The following is a 16,333-nucleotide window of genomic DNA, read 5'->3' as shown; positions in this document are numbered from 1 at the left end:
TAGAGTAAGGAGCAGATATTTCTAAAAAGAGGAAGCCACAATAATAATACAGTGGCTGGAAAACAAATGGTAGAGTAAGCCTAGAGAACTACACCTATATATCTCAGTGAAAACACAGTTAAGAGATTACCTGGTTAGTGTGCATATCTACCAATGCTTTGGAAGTGAAGGGAGCAGCCCTATCCTAAAAGGAAACAGTAGGATCCTCCAAAGCAAACTCATCTCCTCTCGGTGAACCAGTTCTCCCACTTTCAGGTATGCTACAAGCTTTACAGTTGCAATTCACAAAATAAAAACTCAAGCAGAAGATGAAGGCAAAGAAGGACAAAGACTGAAAACCAAGTTTATACTCATATTTCAACCTAACATATTTTCTGTTAAGGAAATTTCTAAGACATAGAAATCAAAAGCTTTTATATTAAATTTATCTCCTGATTTTTAGAAATTGAGGTCATAATTCTCATTTATCCAAACAGGAAAGCAGTAACACAAACCCAAAAATGCCAAAACTTCTGAGAAGGCACAACCCCTGAACAACTCATGACTTGCTGAATATAAGCTACATACTGGAGAATGTTAATGTTACTAGCAACATCATCAGTGAGGGCTTGGCAGAATTGCTGCTTTCTGCTCTTAAAAGCTAAGATTTTATTTACACACTTCAAAAATCCATAATAAATTTTTATCTGCAACAGAAATGTCATTGGGCAATTGTTACCACAATACATAAGAATCTTAATAAGGGAAACTAAATTTCACTCAAGTCTGTCCATTACTATTCAGTTCCTAGAAGAGCTGTATTCCCTTATGTAGATTTTAGGTTTGATATATTTCAATCAGTACAGCAAAGAACAGAACAAGGGATAGCATCTAAACCATATTTTATGAAAAGAATATGGAATTGCAAAAAAATTTAATAGCTCTTTCAAATAAGCACCAAAAGGGATAATATATGGCCATTACACTTGAAGCTAAATCCTGCTTCTGAGTGTTTTGAGAGCAGTTCTGAATACCCTTTTCTCCACAAGTACTTATTGATTTCATTCTAACTTAGGTAATCAGTATAATAAGACTGGTTAAAGATTAAAGCACTCCAAGTCACAGAGTGCACAGGTTCTGCCAGGCTCCAATACTCTGAAACATCAACTGTATTACATAACAATAGATTTAATCAATTTTTATTAGTGCAGTGACCAAAATAATGAAAATACCACTAAATAACTAGGTTTTGATTGGGTTTTTTTTTAACTTTTCCTTTAAGAAAAGAATTACCTCTACACAAAAGATCTTAAGATCAAGTCCACATAACTTCATTTTCTCCGGAAAATGCTGGAAAACATTCATATATGGAATATGCCCTTCAACAACAAACCTGCATTAGAAAAAATAAAGACCAAATCAAAATAATATATAAGGTAACAAATTAATAAGTTTATTATAAAATTAATATACAAATCAACTTCTGATTTGAAATAACATCGGTATTATGCAACCTAAGCAATTCAACCTGAAGTTACACACTGGAAATCTCCACAGAACAAAAACCAGTTCAATCATTTAACAGGCTTTTAAATTCAAGCTGAGATGTGACTGACAAATGATAACATTATGGCAGTAAGCATACAATCAACAAGCTTCCATGGAGTTTGTTCTGCACATTCTTCAACATTTCTTGAACTGCTTTAAGCCTCCTTGAAAGGCATGAATTTTTGTTTTTCAAAATCCTAAAGCTTTAAGTAAATTTTACTTTTAAAACATAGACTTTCTGCTGGAGGAGTTTGAATCAGGTAAAATGATAGGGAAGAAAATCACAGAATGATGAGCAGATACATAGAACTGAAGCCACATTACTTACATTTTGTGATGATACTTTTCAAAAATAGTATTACTGAGGGATGAATAGCAATTGCCTTGTATACTAATAAACAAAAATAGTTTCATTCTTATTTGCACACAAATAATGCATCTTTGTTGTTAAAAACTGGTTTTGGTAAGTGGTTGACAGTATTATTTGATATTTTTCTTGAACACATACACACACACACACGAACACATACACACACACACATATATATATATATATATAAAAAGATGAGACTTAACAATAGATACTAACAAAAAGCCACCACTACACCAAACCCCTCCTCTTATCCAGCATCTTAGCAGACACCCACAATAGGACAAGCAAGCACTGAACAAGCACACATCCTCGCAAGGCAACAGACCCAATTCCACACTAAGGCACACTGGTAGTCTCCCATAGGACTAAGCTAGAAATGCCTTCCTGTCTCCTCTTCTCCAAACCAATTTTGTTAAAAGAGCACATTAAACCTGACAAACAGAGAAGACTCTAATATCTGGACTGAAAACAATTTTCTCCCCTGCTGATGAGTGTTATCTCTCTGATCTTGCTACATAGATTAATAACTTATTGATCTACAAATATTTAATGATATTAAATAATGATATTTAATATTAATTATTAATATTAATAATTAATAATTAATATTAATTTAATAATATTATTTAATAATATTAATGATAATATTAATGATGTTTAATAATGTCCCTTCTGAGCCTACAGCAATTCACAAGCTCACCTGCTATCTCCCTGCTCTGTGCCTCATCACTATTTGTTCCATATTATGTAGTGTGTATCTATTGAAGTTGACTAAAATTCTGTTTAAAAGCTAGTTACTGCAAAGTTTACAGTTACACTCTACTTTTTTAAGCAGTCTTACCTGAATGTTCAGTTTAATTGAAAAAAATTAGTTAAACCCAGGATTAAAATAAAAAGTGCATTTCATGATTGAAACTGTCTCAGTTAGAATAATTTATAATGATTCCTGAAAAATAACAGCAATATGAAAAATCACATTGCCCAACAGCCTTTGTTCCAAAGCTCTGCTTAGTAGTCTTTTAAGTGAAGAAGTAACAGGTGGTGCACAGTCCTTTCTAATCAAATGGTGTAATGATCAATCATTTTGCTAATGAAATTTCAGTAGCTTTCCTGAACCAGCAGAAACAGCATTTCCCCCTCCTGAGCAGAGATGTGCACTGGACTCCCATGAGGTTGCTCTCCAAAGCAGCCCCCATTGCTACTCCTCTCCACCCTGCCTGACCTGCTGGGCAGCTGGCACATCTACTCCTTAGCTCCTTTTAGTCATCCACTACACTGGGGAACATAAGCTTCAGGTATGGTTTCACAAAGTTGATTGAGACAAACTAAAAGCTCAACACAACTAGCAGGACCTCCTCCTTGTGAACCAGCCATGAGCTGCTGTTGCTCATCTCTTCCCCAAACCTAAATCACAACAGCGGCAGAAAACCACCAGTTACCCTATTGCCAGCAAGGCTTCTTTCATCATCTAACAAACTGTGGAGAGGCTCACAGATGCCTCTGCAAGTGAAACAGTTGCCAGAGGGAAGGGGGTGCATGACACAGGCAGGAGTAGAGGGAAGCAGGACCTTCCCCTTTCAGCAGCAGTGATGCATTACTGGCTCAGCTGATGATAAGCTTTGGCTGACACACGCTAAGGCACAGTCACACCACTGGCTGTCAGATATGAAGGCCTGGAACCAAGGCACTGGGAGCAGCAAACGCCTGAGCCAGCAGAGCAGCAGCTGGAACAGGACAGAATCAGGACCTTGTTTCGGGTGTGGTGTGGTGGTGATGTAGCCAAACCACCCTCACAGCTTGCTGCCTCTGAAATGGGAATCCCACCCTCCTTCAGTCCCCTGCCACACACTCCTCCCTGCTGACAAAAGCACTCGTGTGACTTCCCAGAGCATCAGACTGGAATTAGTCTCTTCAGGGTTTCACTCCAACAGACTCAGATGACTGCAGGAACATTACTGCCAGCACAAGGCATAAAGGGACAGCAGTGAAGCACAGCAACCTGCACTAAAATGTCCAGTGAAACTTTCTTTTACAAAATTTATCTTCTCTAGATCTACTTCTTTCACCTAATAAACCATAAACCACATGAATGCTAGCATCCATGGCAACAGAAAGAACAGGAACGTTAATGCAAGATCACGGCACCAAAAACTTGGAGCAGCTTAAACTGATGCTGGAACCCCATCCTTACACTGCAAGAGACAAGCAGAGTCCACCAAAACATGTTTTTTTTTTTTTTTTAAAGTTTTCACTAATCTGGTTGTACCAAATCAAAGCACTGCAACTGCTTAAAAGTAATATCTTTTCTAGCTTAAAATTATTATCTCCAGAAAAAAAAAAAAGAATGCTCTCTCCTCTCAGGTTAAAAGTTGTTTTTACACTCTAAAAATACAGCACAAATACCCTGTTGTGAATAGAATGTGCTGATGATGCAAGTTTTAACACTTAATCCAGAAGTCCAGATTTGGAATAGCACTTCAGAACAGTTTCTGTTGTCTGCTGTTCCTCCAAACCTTTCATTTAACAGACAGATGGCCAAAACACCTGTAGGACTATGTTCCATCAGGGAGGTGCTTGAAAACTTGGCTGGCAGATGCAGTACACAGTCCATGTTCTTTTAATTACAGCAGCAACATACATTAATAAGGCCCAAGTATGAAAAAAATCCTCAGTCCTCAGCATGCTAGAAGGAAGTGATGCATTTGTTAAAGCCACAGTAATGCCACAAACTGATTATAAGTTTAGTCTTGCCAGCATATGAAAGGCATTAGTTCTCAGAATCTCAAAAGTCTAGCATCTTGAAACTTTTTCCAAAACCCAACTATTTCATTATTTAGATGAATAATATACATCATATGGGATATTGTAAGACTGTTCTCAATGGAAAAGGATTTCATGTGTAGCATAGACATGAGCAGAATGCTGTTGAAAGTGTTATTTTTAAACCAAAATGTTCCTGTCAGAGGAGGTAATTGTAGTGTTTTTCTGCTAAGTGTGTCAAGTAGCAAGGAGGAGTATATTTTTGGTGTTGTAAATCCTTTAAAAGCTGGCAGATTGCCCAACTGTAGTGCCTAAGCATGTATCACAAGGGAGGAGTGGTAGTCAGCTGACTTCAGGGTACAGAGAAAACCGAACTGAGGAAAAAACAAGGCAGAACTTTAAACAGAACTCTAATTCAGCTGGTTTAAATAAAACAATTTGCCTACAAAGACTTAAAAGGTAGTGCTGAATACTTAATGCTTTCTCTGCATAGTTTTCATCTTCAGTCTGTCGTTATTTTGTATCTTAATGCATGCAAAAATGTGAACATTGTCTGATTTTTTAAACTTAAATATTCAGAAGTCAGAAAGCAAGTATTTTATGGTAGTTCATGCAATTTAAAATTCTTTCTACTTCTTCATCAAACTTGTTGAAAGGCAAAGACCTTAAGGGTAGGGAGGGAAGCATGATAACGTAATTACAGTCTTATATAACTATCATATCATGGTAAAACTTTGCAATACAAATAACATTCTTTTAAACTTCACTTTCTGTACTTAATCCAGTTCATATGTTCAGTGCATTTAAAGTTACTGAATCATTGTGATTTACACAATCTTACACACATAAATTGTATCTAATTACATTATATATTCTCATTCAAATAATCTTATTTCAATTTCCAATTGATAGTTTTAGATTATGCCTTTCTGTGCTATATTTGCTACTTGATTTTTAAAATCCTTTTCCAACCTTTTTACTGCTTTCATGTTTTTTCTAAATCCATTCAAGTGTGCTCATCTCTTAAGGATATTAGTCCAAAGGATAGTCTCCAGGTTCTTTTTCCAGGATCTTTTCTGCAGTCTCCAATTTTTAATGTGCCAAACACAATAATTTACCATTCATATGCAAACAAAACTATCTATCTTCCCTCTTGACAGCTGACTTCAACAGTTGTTGTTTGGTTGGGTTTTCTTCCAACCATACCATTGTACTAAGACAGAAACGTGTGAAGAAGTCTTTGCCTGGTATAAGCCAACAATGCTTCCAGAGACAGTTTCTAAGATACAATAACCAAAGAATATATATTTAATTATTAATTTTTCTCTCCAAACAGAATGGGGTAACTAATAATTCTTTAGTGTGAACCAGTTGCTCTATCCTAGAAATTGTAATTTATTACCTGGATTTTTGCCATATACAAACATTATCAGACAGGTTTTACGTTATTTATTTGCTAATCATTAACAAAACTACTGAGTATGTTATGGTAGTTCTGACTCATACAGAATTTCCTAAGGAAGAATGTAGCCAGTAAAAATCTTGTTATTGAACACTACTTTGGAGTTCTATTTCCTAATCTACTCAATAAATACTTTTGTATTGCAGGGTATTAGTTTGAATTCTGAATATTATAGCATTTTAATGAAAATTTTACAAGCATCTTTTATGCAACAGCGTATCCAGTTATGCAAATATGCAATGGTTTGTGCAATTCTGATCAATGAAGGCAACAGCCACTCATAAAGTAAAATCAAAGGGTTAAATTGTTTTGCATAGTAATTGATTATCTAGTAGTAACTACTGTACTTCAAGACATAAAAAAAAAACCCTTTTGGAAAGTAGATCTTTTGCAAAAAAGATCATTGAATATCCATCCCTCTTGGAAAGTTTGTGCAAAGCTAGAAAAGTGCAGGTGGAACCTGGCATGCCAGGGGAGAGAGGCCACAATGGAACATCAGGCTCTGGGGAAAAAGCCCCTCGCATTCATCACACTTTCAGCAGCTACACCAGATGTAAGCATCACAGGTAGGGGAAAATGTACCCACTGCCTTGCCTTTTAACTCACAGGTTACATATTTGAAAAATAAAAATAAAAGCACGGAATTTTAAATCAGTTTTTCCCTTACTTTGTCTGAGTTTTCAATTTGATTTGCCAATGTATTTACTTGAGTATTTCTATTCCATATATTTTGGCCAAGTAATATTTTTTCATCATCTGTTTAGAAATACCCAGTATTTCAAAAGTTGTTAAGAAAGGGTATCAGAATACAAAAGGTTTTCCAAGGAAAATCTAGGATTTCCTGAACTTATTTCGGCCTGATTTAAAATATTTATTGCCAACAAGAAGAGTTGATGAATTATTTTTCATTCCCGAAGTAAAGTCCACAAGGAAGTGCTCATGGCCTTTTAGGGGAGAGAAGGGAGCTGCATTGTCAGCAGTAGCCTGACAGTCTCCATTTAGCATCAAACCCTATTATTAGAACAATTTATTTCTACCATATTAAAAGGTATTATTCTGAACTCTCATAATTACAGATACAAAGATATGAAGGCAAAATGATCTTCTTATATTAATTTCAACTCCACTGCGTGAAGTTACTTTGTTGCATTTCAGATCACTGTATACTGCTGGTATTGTCTGCATGATGACACTGATGTAAGTCCTGGAGAATGTTTACTCATTTAATTCTGACGTGCTGACAACAGCAAATATCACAGAAGTGTGGCCATACACACCTCCAGCAAGTCTTAAGAATTTTTGAAGGAGAAGGGTAAAAAACACCTCTAACTTCAAAACCTTCTTCCTTACAGGTCTTTGAAATTCACTGCAATCAACAGAGAATGTCCTCCAACAGCAGCTGCACAAATGGTTATGACAAAGGAAAGACAAGACAACTAAATATAAAGAACTTCTCACTATTACCGAGCAAATTCATGTGAGGGCAATAGTACAGATCTACTTTGGAAAAAATTATTATTATTATTTATAAAAGCAACAATTCTTCATTTTGCTTCATTTGCTAGAGACCATTCATACCTTAAGAGCTCGGACAATGTAATTGGCTCTCTCACCCAGAGCAAAGCCAAGTAACAAAACGAAAGGGTCATTGGCATTGTCATCCTCAGTTTCTCCTTTTGGTTCTTCATTAAATACAAGCTGCCATCTACTGATCCAGAGTACACAGAGGTGCTTTCTTCGGTTTTTGTTAAAAGAAAAAAAGCAATTAATATGATAGATACACGAACCATGCGTACAAAAATCAAGATAAAGGAACATACAAGACTTGTTCAGCAACTAGTAACATTTTGAAATCACTACTTTGAATTTTTTGCTTGTTTGCGTGCTTTTCTATGAAACAGTTTAACCCCAATTTATTAATCTACCACAATATGAGAAGAGAACCTGTTTCACAAAGTGCTATTCCACTTGACTAGGACATTAACTCCTATATAACATATAACTAGTAGTACTTATGAACTGGAAATACTGTTTTCCATTTGAGACTGTGAGGAAACAAGGGAAAATCTGATGTACTTAAATCAATGCCTCTGAGTTTAGCATTAAAACACAGTTTTAAACTTCAACACAGGCAGGACTTTGATGAAAAAGTCATTTACATTGCAGAAATGTTACTGATGTTAAAAGTCTGCCCTGAATCCATCTGTCCAATGAATATATAATCTCCAACTGTGGAAACAAAGGTATTCTTTTAAAAAATGTATATAAATTCAATGTCAAAGAAATAACTTTAGAACCAGAATGTAGGAAATGGTGAAGAGGGTGGGAAAAAAACCCAAATAAATTAACATCCAAACCTCTCTACTTCCTTACTCAGGTGAATCACTAAAAACTAAGAGAAACAGAGAAAAGAGAAAATTTTGTTTAGTAGACTGATTTATGAGTTTGGAACATTTTCAGCAGTGAAACCTGAAAGTTCAGGAAAAGAGGATAAAAAAGAAAAATTAAAAAAAAATAATCTGTAAACCCCTCTTCCCTACATCATGACCCAGCCAGGATGAAGGAAAATGTATTTAAAGCGGGCGACAGCCACACCTGCGAGGTGGCAGGGTCAGCGGGGCAGGGCCACAGCGCCCGCAGGACGGGGACACCGCGCACAGCGCGTTCCAAGGCCGGGCTGCGGTGCCACCTACCGGCCTCGGAGCCGGCGCTGCGGGCACGGCACGGCCCCGGCCCCGGCACAGGACCGGCACGGACCCGGCACAGGCACGGCACGGCCCCGGAACAGGGGGATCGGCACAGGCTCTCAGAGCCGGCCCGAACGCCCGGTGCAGAGCAGAGCGTCCCAGCACGCACAGGTGCGTCAGGGAATAAAGGCAGGAACACGGGAACATCGGTTTAATCCCTGGAGTCAACTGCTTCACCTTTCACATGGATACTTGCGCTTAAAGGCAGCTTCGTGACTGAAGCTTCATTGTTAATTTCACATTCAACTCAATTTATTTAAAATAATCCTCATTATATTTGTGGCCTTAATGATGGCACACAATTTCCTTTTATTTCTTCCAGCTTATGCATGGCATGACAACACACAGTTACACACAGCTAATAATTTAAGAGTTTTATAGGCTTCTCTAGTATTATCTCAGTGCTATACTCAGTGGAATTTGCTATTAACTCTACATAAAAATAACAAAAAAAACCCCAAAGCCAAAAAACCAAATGCCATCTGGACAAGCCTCTTAGGGAAAAAAGGGTAAGAAGGGTGTTGAGCTTTCCAGTCAGTAGCAATAACAGCTCAGCAGAAATGATCCCAAAGAAAATATTTATGAATTTTCACAAGAGTTTACAATAGACTAGAACACACTTACTTTTGTTAAATTTCAATAGACAAAACTATTTCTATGTTTGTCTGATTTCACTGACATTTACTTTAAGTATCACTGAACTCTTAACTAATTTCAAGTGATTTTAGTGAAATTGATGTCTACTGGAAGCTGAATTCAATCTGTGAAACAACTAACCAAGACAATAAATTATGGCCTACTTAGGACTACCTTGCTGTTCTAAAACTTTAAGCAGAGACCTATAAAAGGCACAAGTACTGAGGAAGAAAGGAGTTACCCTAGACACTAAAAAGGGGAAGGAAATTCAAGGGAATACTCTCACTAGAAATTCCTCACTCAATTCTTTCCTTTTTGTATTATATTTGTATAACGCCCAAGATTCTACATGCACAAACATACAGTGACTCTTTACCTCAAAATGTTGTTGTTTTAATATATAAGGATGAAAGGTTCTAGCATAAAATTTAAAAAAATTTGCATCACCATTTTTATACCTTTTCCCCCCCACCTCCCTAAATCTGTCTGGAGTTTTCTAATTGCTGCTGATCAAATTTCTCATTCTATTACCACTTCTGGACTTTACAAAATAAAGAGAAAAGCTTGAAAAACAAGATTGCATTCTTGTGAGGGTAGAGAGGCAATATCACAGAAGAACAGAAACATCCCATAAAGAGGATAGTACATAACAGGGGAATAAGAAACACAGAGACAGATAAAGAAGGAAAAAGTAAGCAAAGAAAAAAGCAAGAAAGAAAACCATCATAAGTTTAAAACAGAAGCCAAAGCTTTCAAATATGCCTTGCAATGCATTTCCAGTATCAGGCATTGCAGCATTGTCTGATACTACACTTGCCAGCAGAAGCTAACACTCCAGTTCTCTATGACATTTTAATGAAGAAGTTCAGCATGCTGTAGGTATTTTCCTGCTGCTATTGTGAGCAGAAAAGAGAAACTGATGGAATGCTAAAATATGATTTTTCATAGAAGGGGTCATTGGGAAAGCAGTAAAAAGACTGTGGAGACAAAAGATACAGAAATACCAAAGTAATGTAAAGAAAAAAATTAAAAAGCTAAATATATCTATGGGATAGAAAAAAAAAAATTCACCCCCGTAAAGAACAAGCAGATGTTTTTTAACATCAAAGTCATGACAGACAGCTCTGCTATCAGTTAAATAGAGTTTAAAAAATGGTTAAATATGGTTCAAAGCTGCTGTGTTTGTGAATATCTATCTTGGCAGATGGAACAGCAATTTTTTCCCACTCCAAACAGGAGGCATGGAGCAAACTTGTTATAAACCAGAACTTCCCCCTGCATTTCCCCCAGAACTTCCTTCTGTATTTCCAGGTCCTGTTCAACTTTTATCTCCTTGGGTGGGAGTTGGAGGAGGAAGTATTCTATTACTGGTAGAATATAAAGTAGTACAGTGTCATACAAGACTGAAAACTTTACAACTTCCAACCAGTTCCTCCAATTCACTGTACACAAGTACACTTTAAATCTATTTATATTTAAAAACTACAGAAAAACTGGTTTTCAGATAGTTCAGCTCACTGCTCGTACCTGAGACCTTGCTCACTGATGAGGCAAAGCTGCAGTCGGTCTGCAGATCCCCCTCACTTTCAGAGAGAGACAGCAAGTGCAGGAGGCTGGGTCTCTCTGGGTCACTGTCCACATCAGTACTGCTCTCACATACCTGGGGTTTGTAAATAAATATTTGTATTAGCTACTCTTAGTTACAGTTTTGATCTTAACAAACCACATAAAGCATGACAGATGCAAAATTAACAGCAAAAGTTAAAACCCAACCTGTTCACATTTTTACTCCACGAATCACCAGTAAGTGGGGGGGAAAAAAAAGAAAAAAAAGTAAAGGAAGTATTTTTCAAGGATTTCTCAAAATCAAAAAACTTCCAGTGACTGCATTTTAATCTGCTACAATGACCAGAAAGTTGGCAACACACAGAATCAAAGCTTGATCAAATGAGTAACTTCAAGAGAGCAGGCAGGAAAGGATGGTAGCTGATGATACAGTTTGCATAGTCATTTGTATTTACTGATTATCTATGACAAGACAAAGCAAAACTTTTAAATAAGCAGTTTCAAATAGTCACATAAATATTCATCTCTTGAAATAAGACTCCAAAAAACTCCAAAACCCAGTAACATGGACATATGCAAGGCTGTTCATGTGATCTCCTTCATACTGAGGTGACATTATTACCATCAAGATATGTCGCCTAAACAAAGAAGATTTCTGGTGTTGCTTTTAAAAAGATACCAAATCTCATGGGATTTGAGCTTTCACTTACTGATAATGCTTTGACAGTTTCCCCAGCTGGTCTCTTGCAATATGCCTGTTTGCTCTTCTGAAGGTAACACCTCCAAAAATTGCACAGAATTTCATCCTGATAAACACAAATGGATGGTAAATGGTACAATGTTTACAAGATCATTAATTGCTGAGAGAACAGAGTGTAACTATTAACTCAGGAATCTGAATAATATTCCCTCTCTAATTTTACTAACTGTGATTTATAAAATACATTTTAAAATTAACAGAGAAACAAATTTTTATTTCATATGCTCAATGATTTTAAACAGAGACTTGTGTGATTCACTTTAAAAATTAAAATCTTTTAAAATCCCACTTTCTGTAACACACACACACACACACAGAGTGTACAATTCACACTGACATCCACATACCTTCATTTGTGGACACACTCCTAATGCTTCTAGAGCTTCCACTTGTTTCTTGAGTACAAGCTGAAAGCCTTCACAAATATACCATTCACAACCTCCATCTAAGAAAGAAAAATGGGGGACTATGTTTGTTTGTGCTATTTTGGGTTTCTTTAACCTTATGCACATGTATCCCCATATCTCTTTAGTAATTTCAGACCCTAGTGCATAAACCAGCTACACTGAACACTCCATTAACTTCCATTTATTCACAGCCTTAAACGAGAAGCAAAGTTACTGAACAAGAACTTCACACATTTCCCAAGAATAATATAATTCATTATAATGTCTAGTGTGGCATTTGTAATTGAGCAGAGCATTGTTAAATTACCAGTTTAAAAATAACTGAGAACCTGCCATTAAAAATGAAATATGAACATTCCTTTCCCACCCCTGACACAGAAAACTGGAACATTACAGTAGTGAGTCAGGCAAAAAACAACCAATACCACTTTGGTGCTTTACCATTCTCTCCCACAGAATCATACATGTTTAAATAAAAGAATATCCCAACTTCTAACAAATCCTAGCACAACATGAATTTCACAGGGAGTGGGCCTGCTCCAATCTACTCACTATTTCTTCAAGGCTGCATTGCAATTACTTTTCGCCCTTACCTCTCTAAATTCACTACTAACCTTTTCTACAGGTTTTTGGTTTTAGAAATTTTCTCTGCATTTCTCAACTCCCTTTTCATTCCTTCCACACCTGGTCTTCACTACTTTTGTTCCAAAACACACCTTGCATCTCCCCATCTTACACATTATCTGCCCAAAGCTTCTGCCCTGCTTTAATGATGCTGCTCTTAACTGCTAACCAGTGAGCTAACAGACACAGCTTACTCCCAAACATTCATGGAATAATACAGTGTAACATGACTGCATTCTGAAGATAAGGATTTCTTTCTTAAGAAGCCTGGGCTTGGCTAATGACCTTCTCAACAGCATAAATTAAAAGCATGAGTGGTCCAGACTTTAGAAGCAATACAGGATAAGGAAAAGTGGAGGGGTCCCTTTCACACCTCCTTTCACTTCCACACAATTGCTCTTTTTGAAGCAATGTAGCAGCCCACTGCCTCTGCAACAGAGCCGAGGTAGATGAGCACATCAGAGAGAAAGATAACCCCTCACTTTATTTGGCATTTTAATGCAGTTTTGTTTTCTGAAAGTGGTCACAACAGTAAAAGATGTGTCCAGCCAACACAGAATATCCACACAGCTCTAGCAGCAGCTTTACCACTACATCCTTATGGCCCAGATCCTCCTGTGTAATGACCACTGTTCTTCTGAATATTCATAAATTAAAAGTAAAAGAGTGACTCTGGATGAAAGATGCAGACTGTTTCAGCTACTGGAACTGACTGAAACCTCTTCCATGCAGTTTGTGTGTAAGCTGCAGGGCCCAGTGCCTGTAACACAGGCCAGACTGACACCAAGAGCTGGACCACCATCACACCTCACCTGCCAAGACAAACAACCTCTCTGGTTTTGTGATAGCCATCACAGGGGAGGAACAAAGGATCACCACATCTGAATACATGCCTCCAGTAGCTTCAGTGAGTATTTGCTTCCAGAAATCAAAGCAGCAGTAGCACATAGCTCCATTCAATCAAAAAAAACCCACCTCTGGGCTCACCAGAGGTCACCTGTGGCTCAGGAAGTCACCAAATGCGATCTCTGAAGGTTGTGGCAGCATCAGGGAGGTGCATTTTGCCCCACTCCTACAGTCTTTCTTGCCTATCTGCTTTTGTTCTCCACCAAAGACATAATGGCCTAGGTGAACAGCGACTGAACCCTTTTGCAAAAAGCAGACAGAAACTCATACATACCATTTTTTCCCTCCTTTTTTAAACGTTTGGAGATTGTTTGGACTCTTGAATTAGTAATAAAATCAGTGTTTACAACTTCTCTGGTTCTCTGCAAAAAAGGAATACAACTTAGCAAAAAAAAGAGCCAGGTCTAACTTTGTCCCATCGATTGTCCCATCATAAAACATAATGGAGGAATTAACTCAAATTTCCTAAACTAACAGAAGATGAGACAGTCTGAACTTCTGATTCAGAAATTTCAAAAATAGACAATTAGTATAATGGACACACAGGTGACATGCATCAGGGTTTGCCTAGATTTGGACTGCACAAAAGGCAGCAATACCCAGACAATGCTTCTAAGGTACCAAGAGAGCACACTGACACCACAGCTACAGCAACACAGCAGGCCAGGATGGCTCATTCTAAATGTTGTGATTTCAAGGAACATTAGTTTTCAATAGTGTCAGCTAAAGCATGACGAAATGCTCTCAATGCCAAGAAGAAAAATCTGTAATTTTCTTATAAAAAGTCAAGAAGCAATCAGAATAAACCTTGCAAGTAAATCATGTTTTTACCTCAGTAACGTTGTGGCAAGATCTACAATAAAATCTGCCTCCATCAGTGAGACCCCAGTTCACTTCTGAACACTGAGCACAGCGCTCATTAAAATCTCTCTGAAAGAAAGAAAAGCCAGAAGATTTTCACAATTGCTTAAGTAAAACAAATGGCATTATTGCTAGGCTACTGCACAGCTTCTGAGATGATTTATAGAGGAGAGGATTTACAGCCTTTGTGTTGGCTCTGGCTGGTAACAAGTGATCATGGCAATTGCCACCAGCCGCAGGTAACTCTGAACACGTAATTGTAGCTGTGAAGCACCGGCTCCCGTGTGTCTGAGCGTCAGAACAACAGGAATGGTGATCCACGCCTCGCACACACGTGGCGGGGCTTTCAATAAAGCCACCCATCAGAAATACAAAAGGAGACACAAACTCGAGTGGGAGGCGAAAAGAAAAATAAATTTCTAGAACTGTAAAGAAACACACGCGGTGAGAGAAAGCTCGCACGAGCCGGCGCTTCCCGGAGAAACCGGAGAGGGGAAGAGAAGAGGGAAACCGACAGATTAAAACAAAGTGGTTTCCAGAAACGCCCACGTGCGTGCCGGGGAGAAGCAGCTCCGCCAGGCCCGGCTGAGGGGCGGCCGGCACCACATCCCCGGCCGGGACCGAGCGCCGGCCAACGCCGAGGGGCCGGGCACGGCCTCGCCCGCCGCCTCCGGGCCCCGCTGTGGGCAGGGCAGGTCCGGGCCGGGCCGGGGCAGGCAGCGCCCGCCGGCGCCTCCCCCTTTCCCCGTTTCCCCCTCCCCCGCCGCCCGCAGCCGCCGCCCGCCCGGCGGGGAAGCGCCCCCGGCCCGGCAAACCCCGCAGCCCCACCGTGTCCTCCTCGTCCATGGCGGCGGCGCCGGGGGCGCACCATGGCAACCGCGCCGGGCGGCTCCCTGGCCCGCCTGGAAACCGCGGCCCCGGCGATTGCGTTCCGGGCCGCCGCGGGCGCCGGGGGCGCAGCGTGGCGCCCAGGGGACACGGGAGCTCCAAGGGGTCATCGCGTGCCTCACTGAGGGGACATAGATCCAGGTGTGAGACATTAGATAGGAGGAGAAAATCCTTTCCTGTGAGGGGTCATTGCGTGCCTCACTGAGGGGACATAGATCCAGGTGTGAGACATTGGATAGGAGGAGGAAATTCTTTCCTGTGAAGGCGGTGAGACACTGCAGCAGGGTGTCCAGGGAGGTTGTAGACTTGCTGCACTTTTGGAAGTGTTCACGGCTGGCTTGGATTGATGCCTTGAGAGGCTCCCTGGACAGAGGCTGGACTGTGTAAAAGGAATAAAGTAGGGATTCACTAAAAAGCCTTCAAAGGATACACCCTGGGCAGTACAGGAACCCGGCCATGGCTCCACCCAAGATGGACCCAAAGTCACGAGTTTTCACACTTTTATAAGTTTTGGTCCATTTACATATTGGGGTTAATTGTCCAGTTGGAGCTTCAGGTTATGAAGTCCCATCCTCCCAGCTCTCCTCAATTATCTCCTTTTTTACACTTGTTGGGCCTGAAACTGCAAGAGTGTCCTTGATTCTTGGCTGGAAAAGGATTGTTTTGTCTGAATAAACTGTGAGGAGAACTTGCTAACACTTTATATGAAGTTCAGAGTACACACTAATGCAGTACAGAATCTGGAAGATATGAAAGCTAAAACTTAAGGCATCAGAGGGGATGCAGCCTGGGCAGCCTGGTCTGGTGGAGGTGTCT

General features: G+C 39.2%; 1 protein-coding gene across 1 annotated transcript in view; it reads right to left on the bottom strand.

Moving 5' to 3' along the window:
- The window catches only part of TAF1B (TATA-box binding protein associated factor, RNA polymerase I subunit B), a 45,723-nt gene extending 30,184 nt beyond the window's left edge, over positions 1 to 15,539 (bottom strand). The window contains exons 1-8 of the mRNA XM_054629768.2: positions 15,458 to 15,539; positions 14,600 to 14,698; positions 14,043 to 14,130; positions 12,179 to 12,276; positions 11,782 to 11,877; positions 11,033 to 11,165; positions 7,701 to 7,857; positions 1,273 to 1,372 (exon numbers count right to left, since the gene is read on the bottom strand). Of these exons, the coding sequence (XP_054485743.2) occupies positions 1,273 to 1,372; positions 7,701 to 7,857; positions 11,033 to 11,165; positions 11,782 to 11,877; positions 12,179 to 12,276; positions 14,043 to 14,130; positions 14,600 to 14,698; positions 15,458 to 15,475 (789 nt within the window). The 5' untranslated portion in view covers positions 15,476 to 15,539. The remainder of the gene's footprint in view (positions 1 to 1,272; positions 1,373 to 7,700; positions 7,858 to 11,032; positions 11,166 to 11,781; positions 11,878 to 12,178; positions 12,277 to 14,042; positions 14,131 to 14,599; positions 14,699 to 15,457) is intronic.
- Positions 15,540 to 16,333: the final 794 nt, after the last annotated feature.

This window comes from Agelaius phoeniceus, chromosome 3 (genome assembly GCF_051311805.1).
Source record: "Agelaius phoeniceus isolate bAgePho1 chromosome 3, bAgePho1.hap1, whole genome shotgun sequence".
Taxonomy (NCBI): domain Eukaryota; kingdom Metazoa; phylum Chordata; class Aves; order Passeriformes; family Icteridae; genus Agelaius; species Agelaius phoeniceus.
The sequence above is the reverse complement of the archived record's forward strand: the minus strand, read 5'-3'. Positions and strand labels throughout refer to the sequence as shown.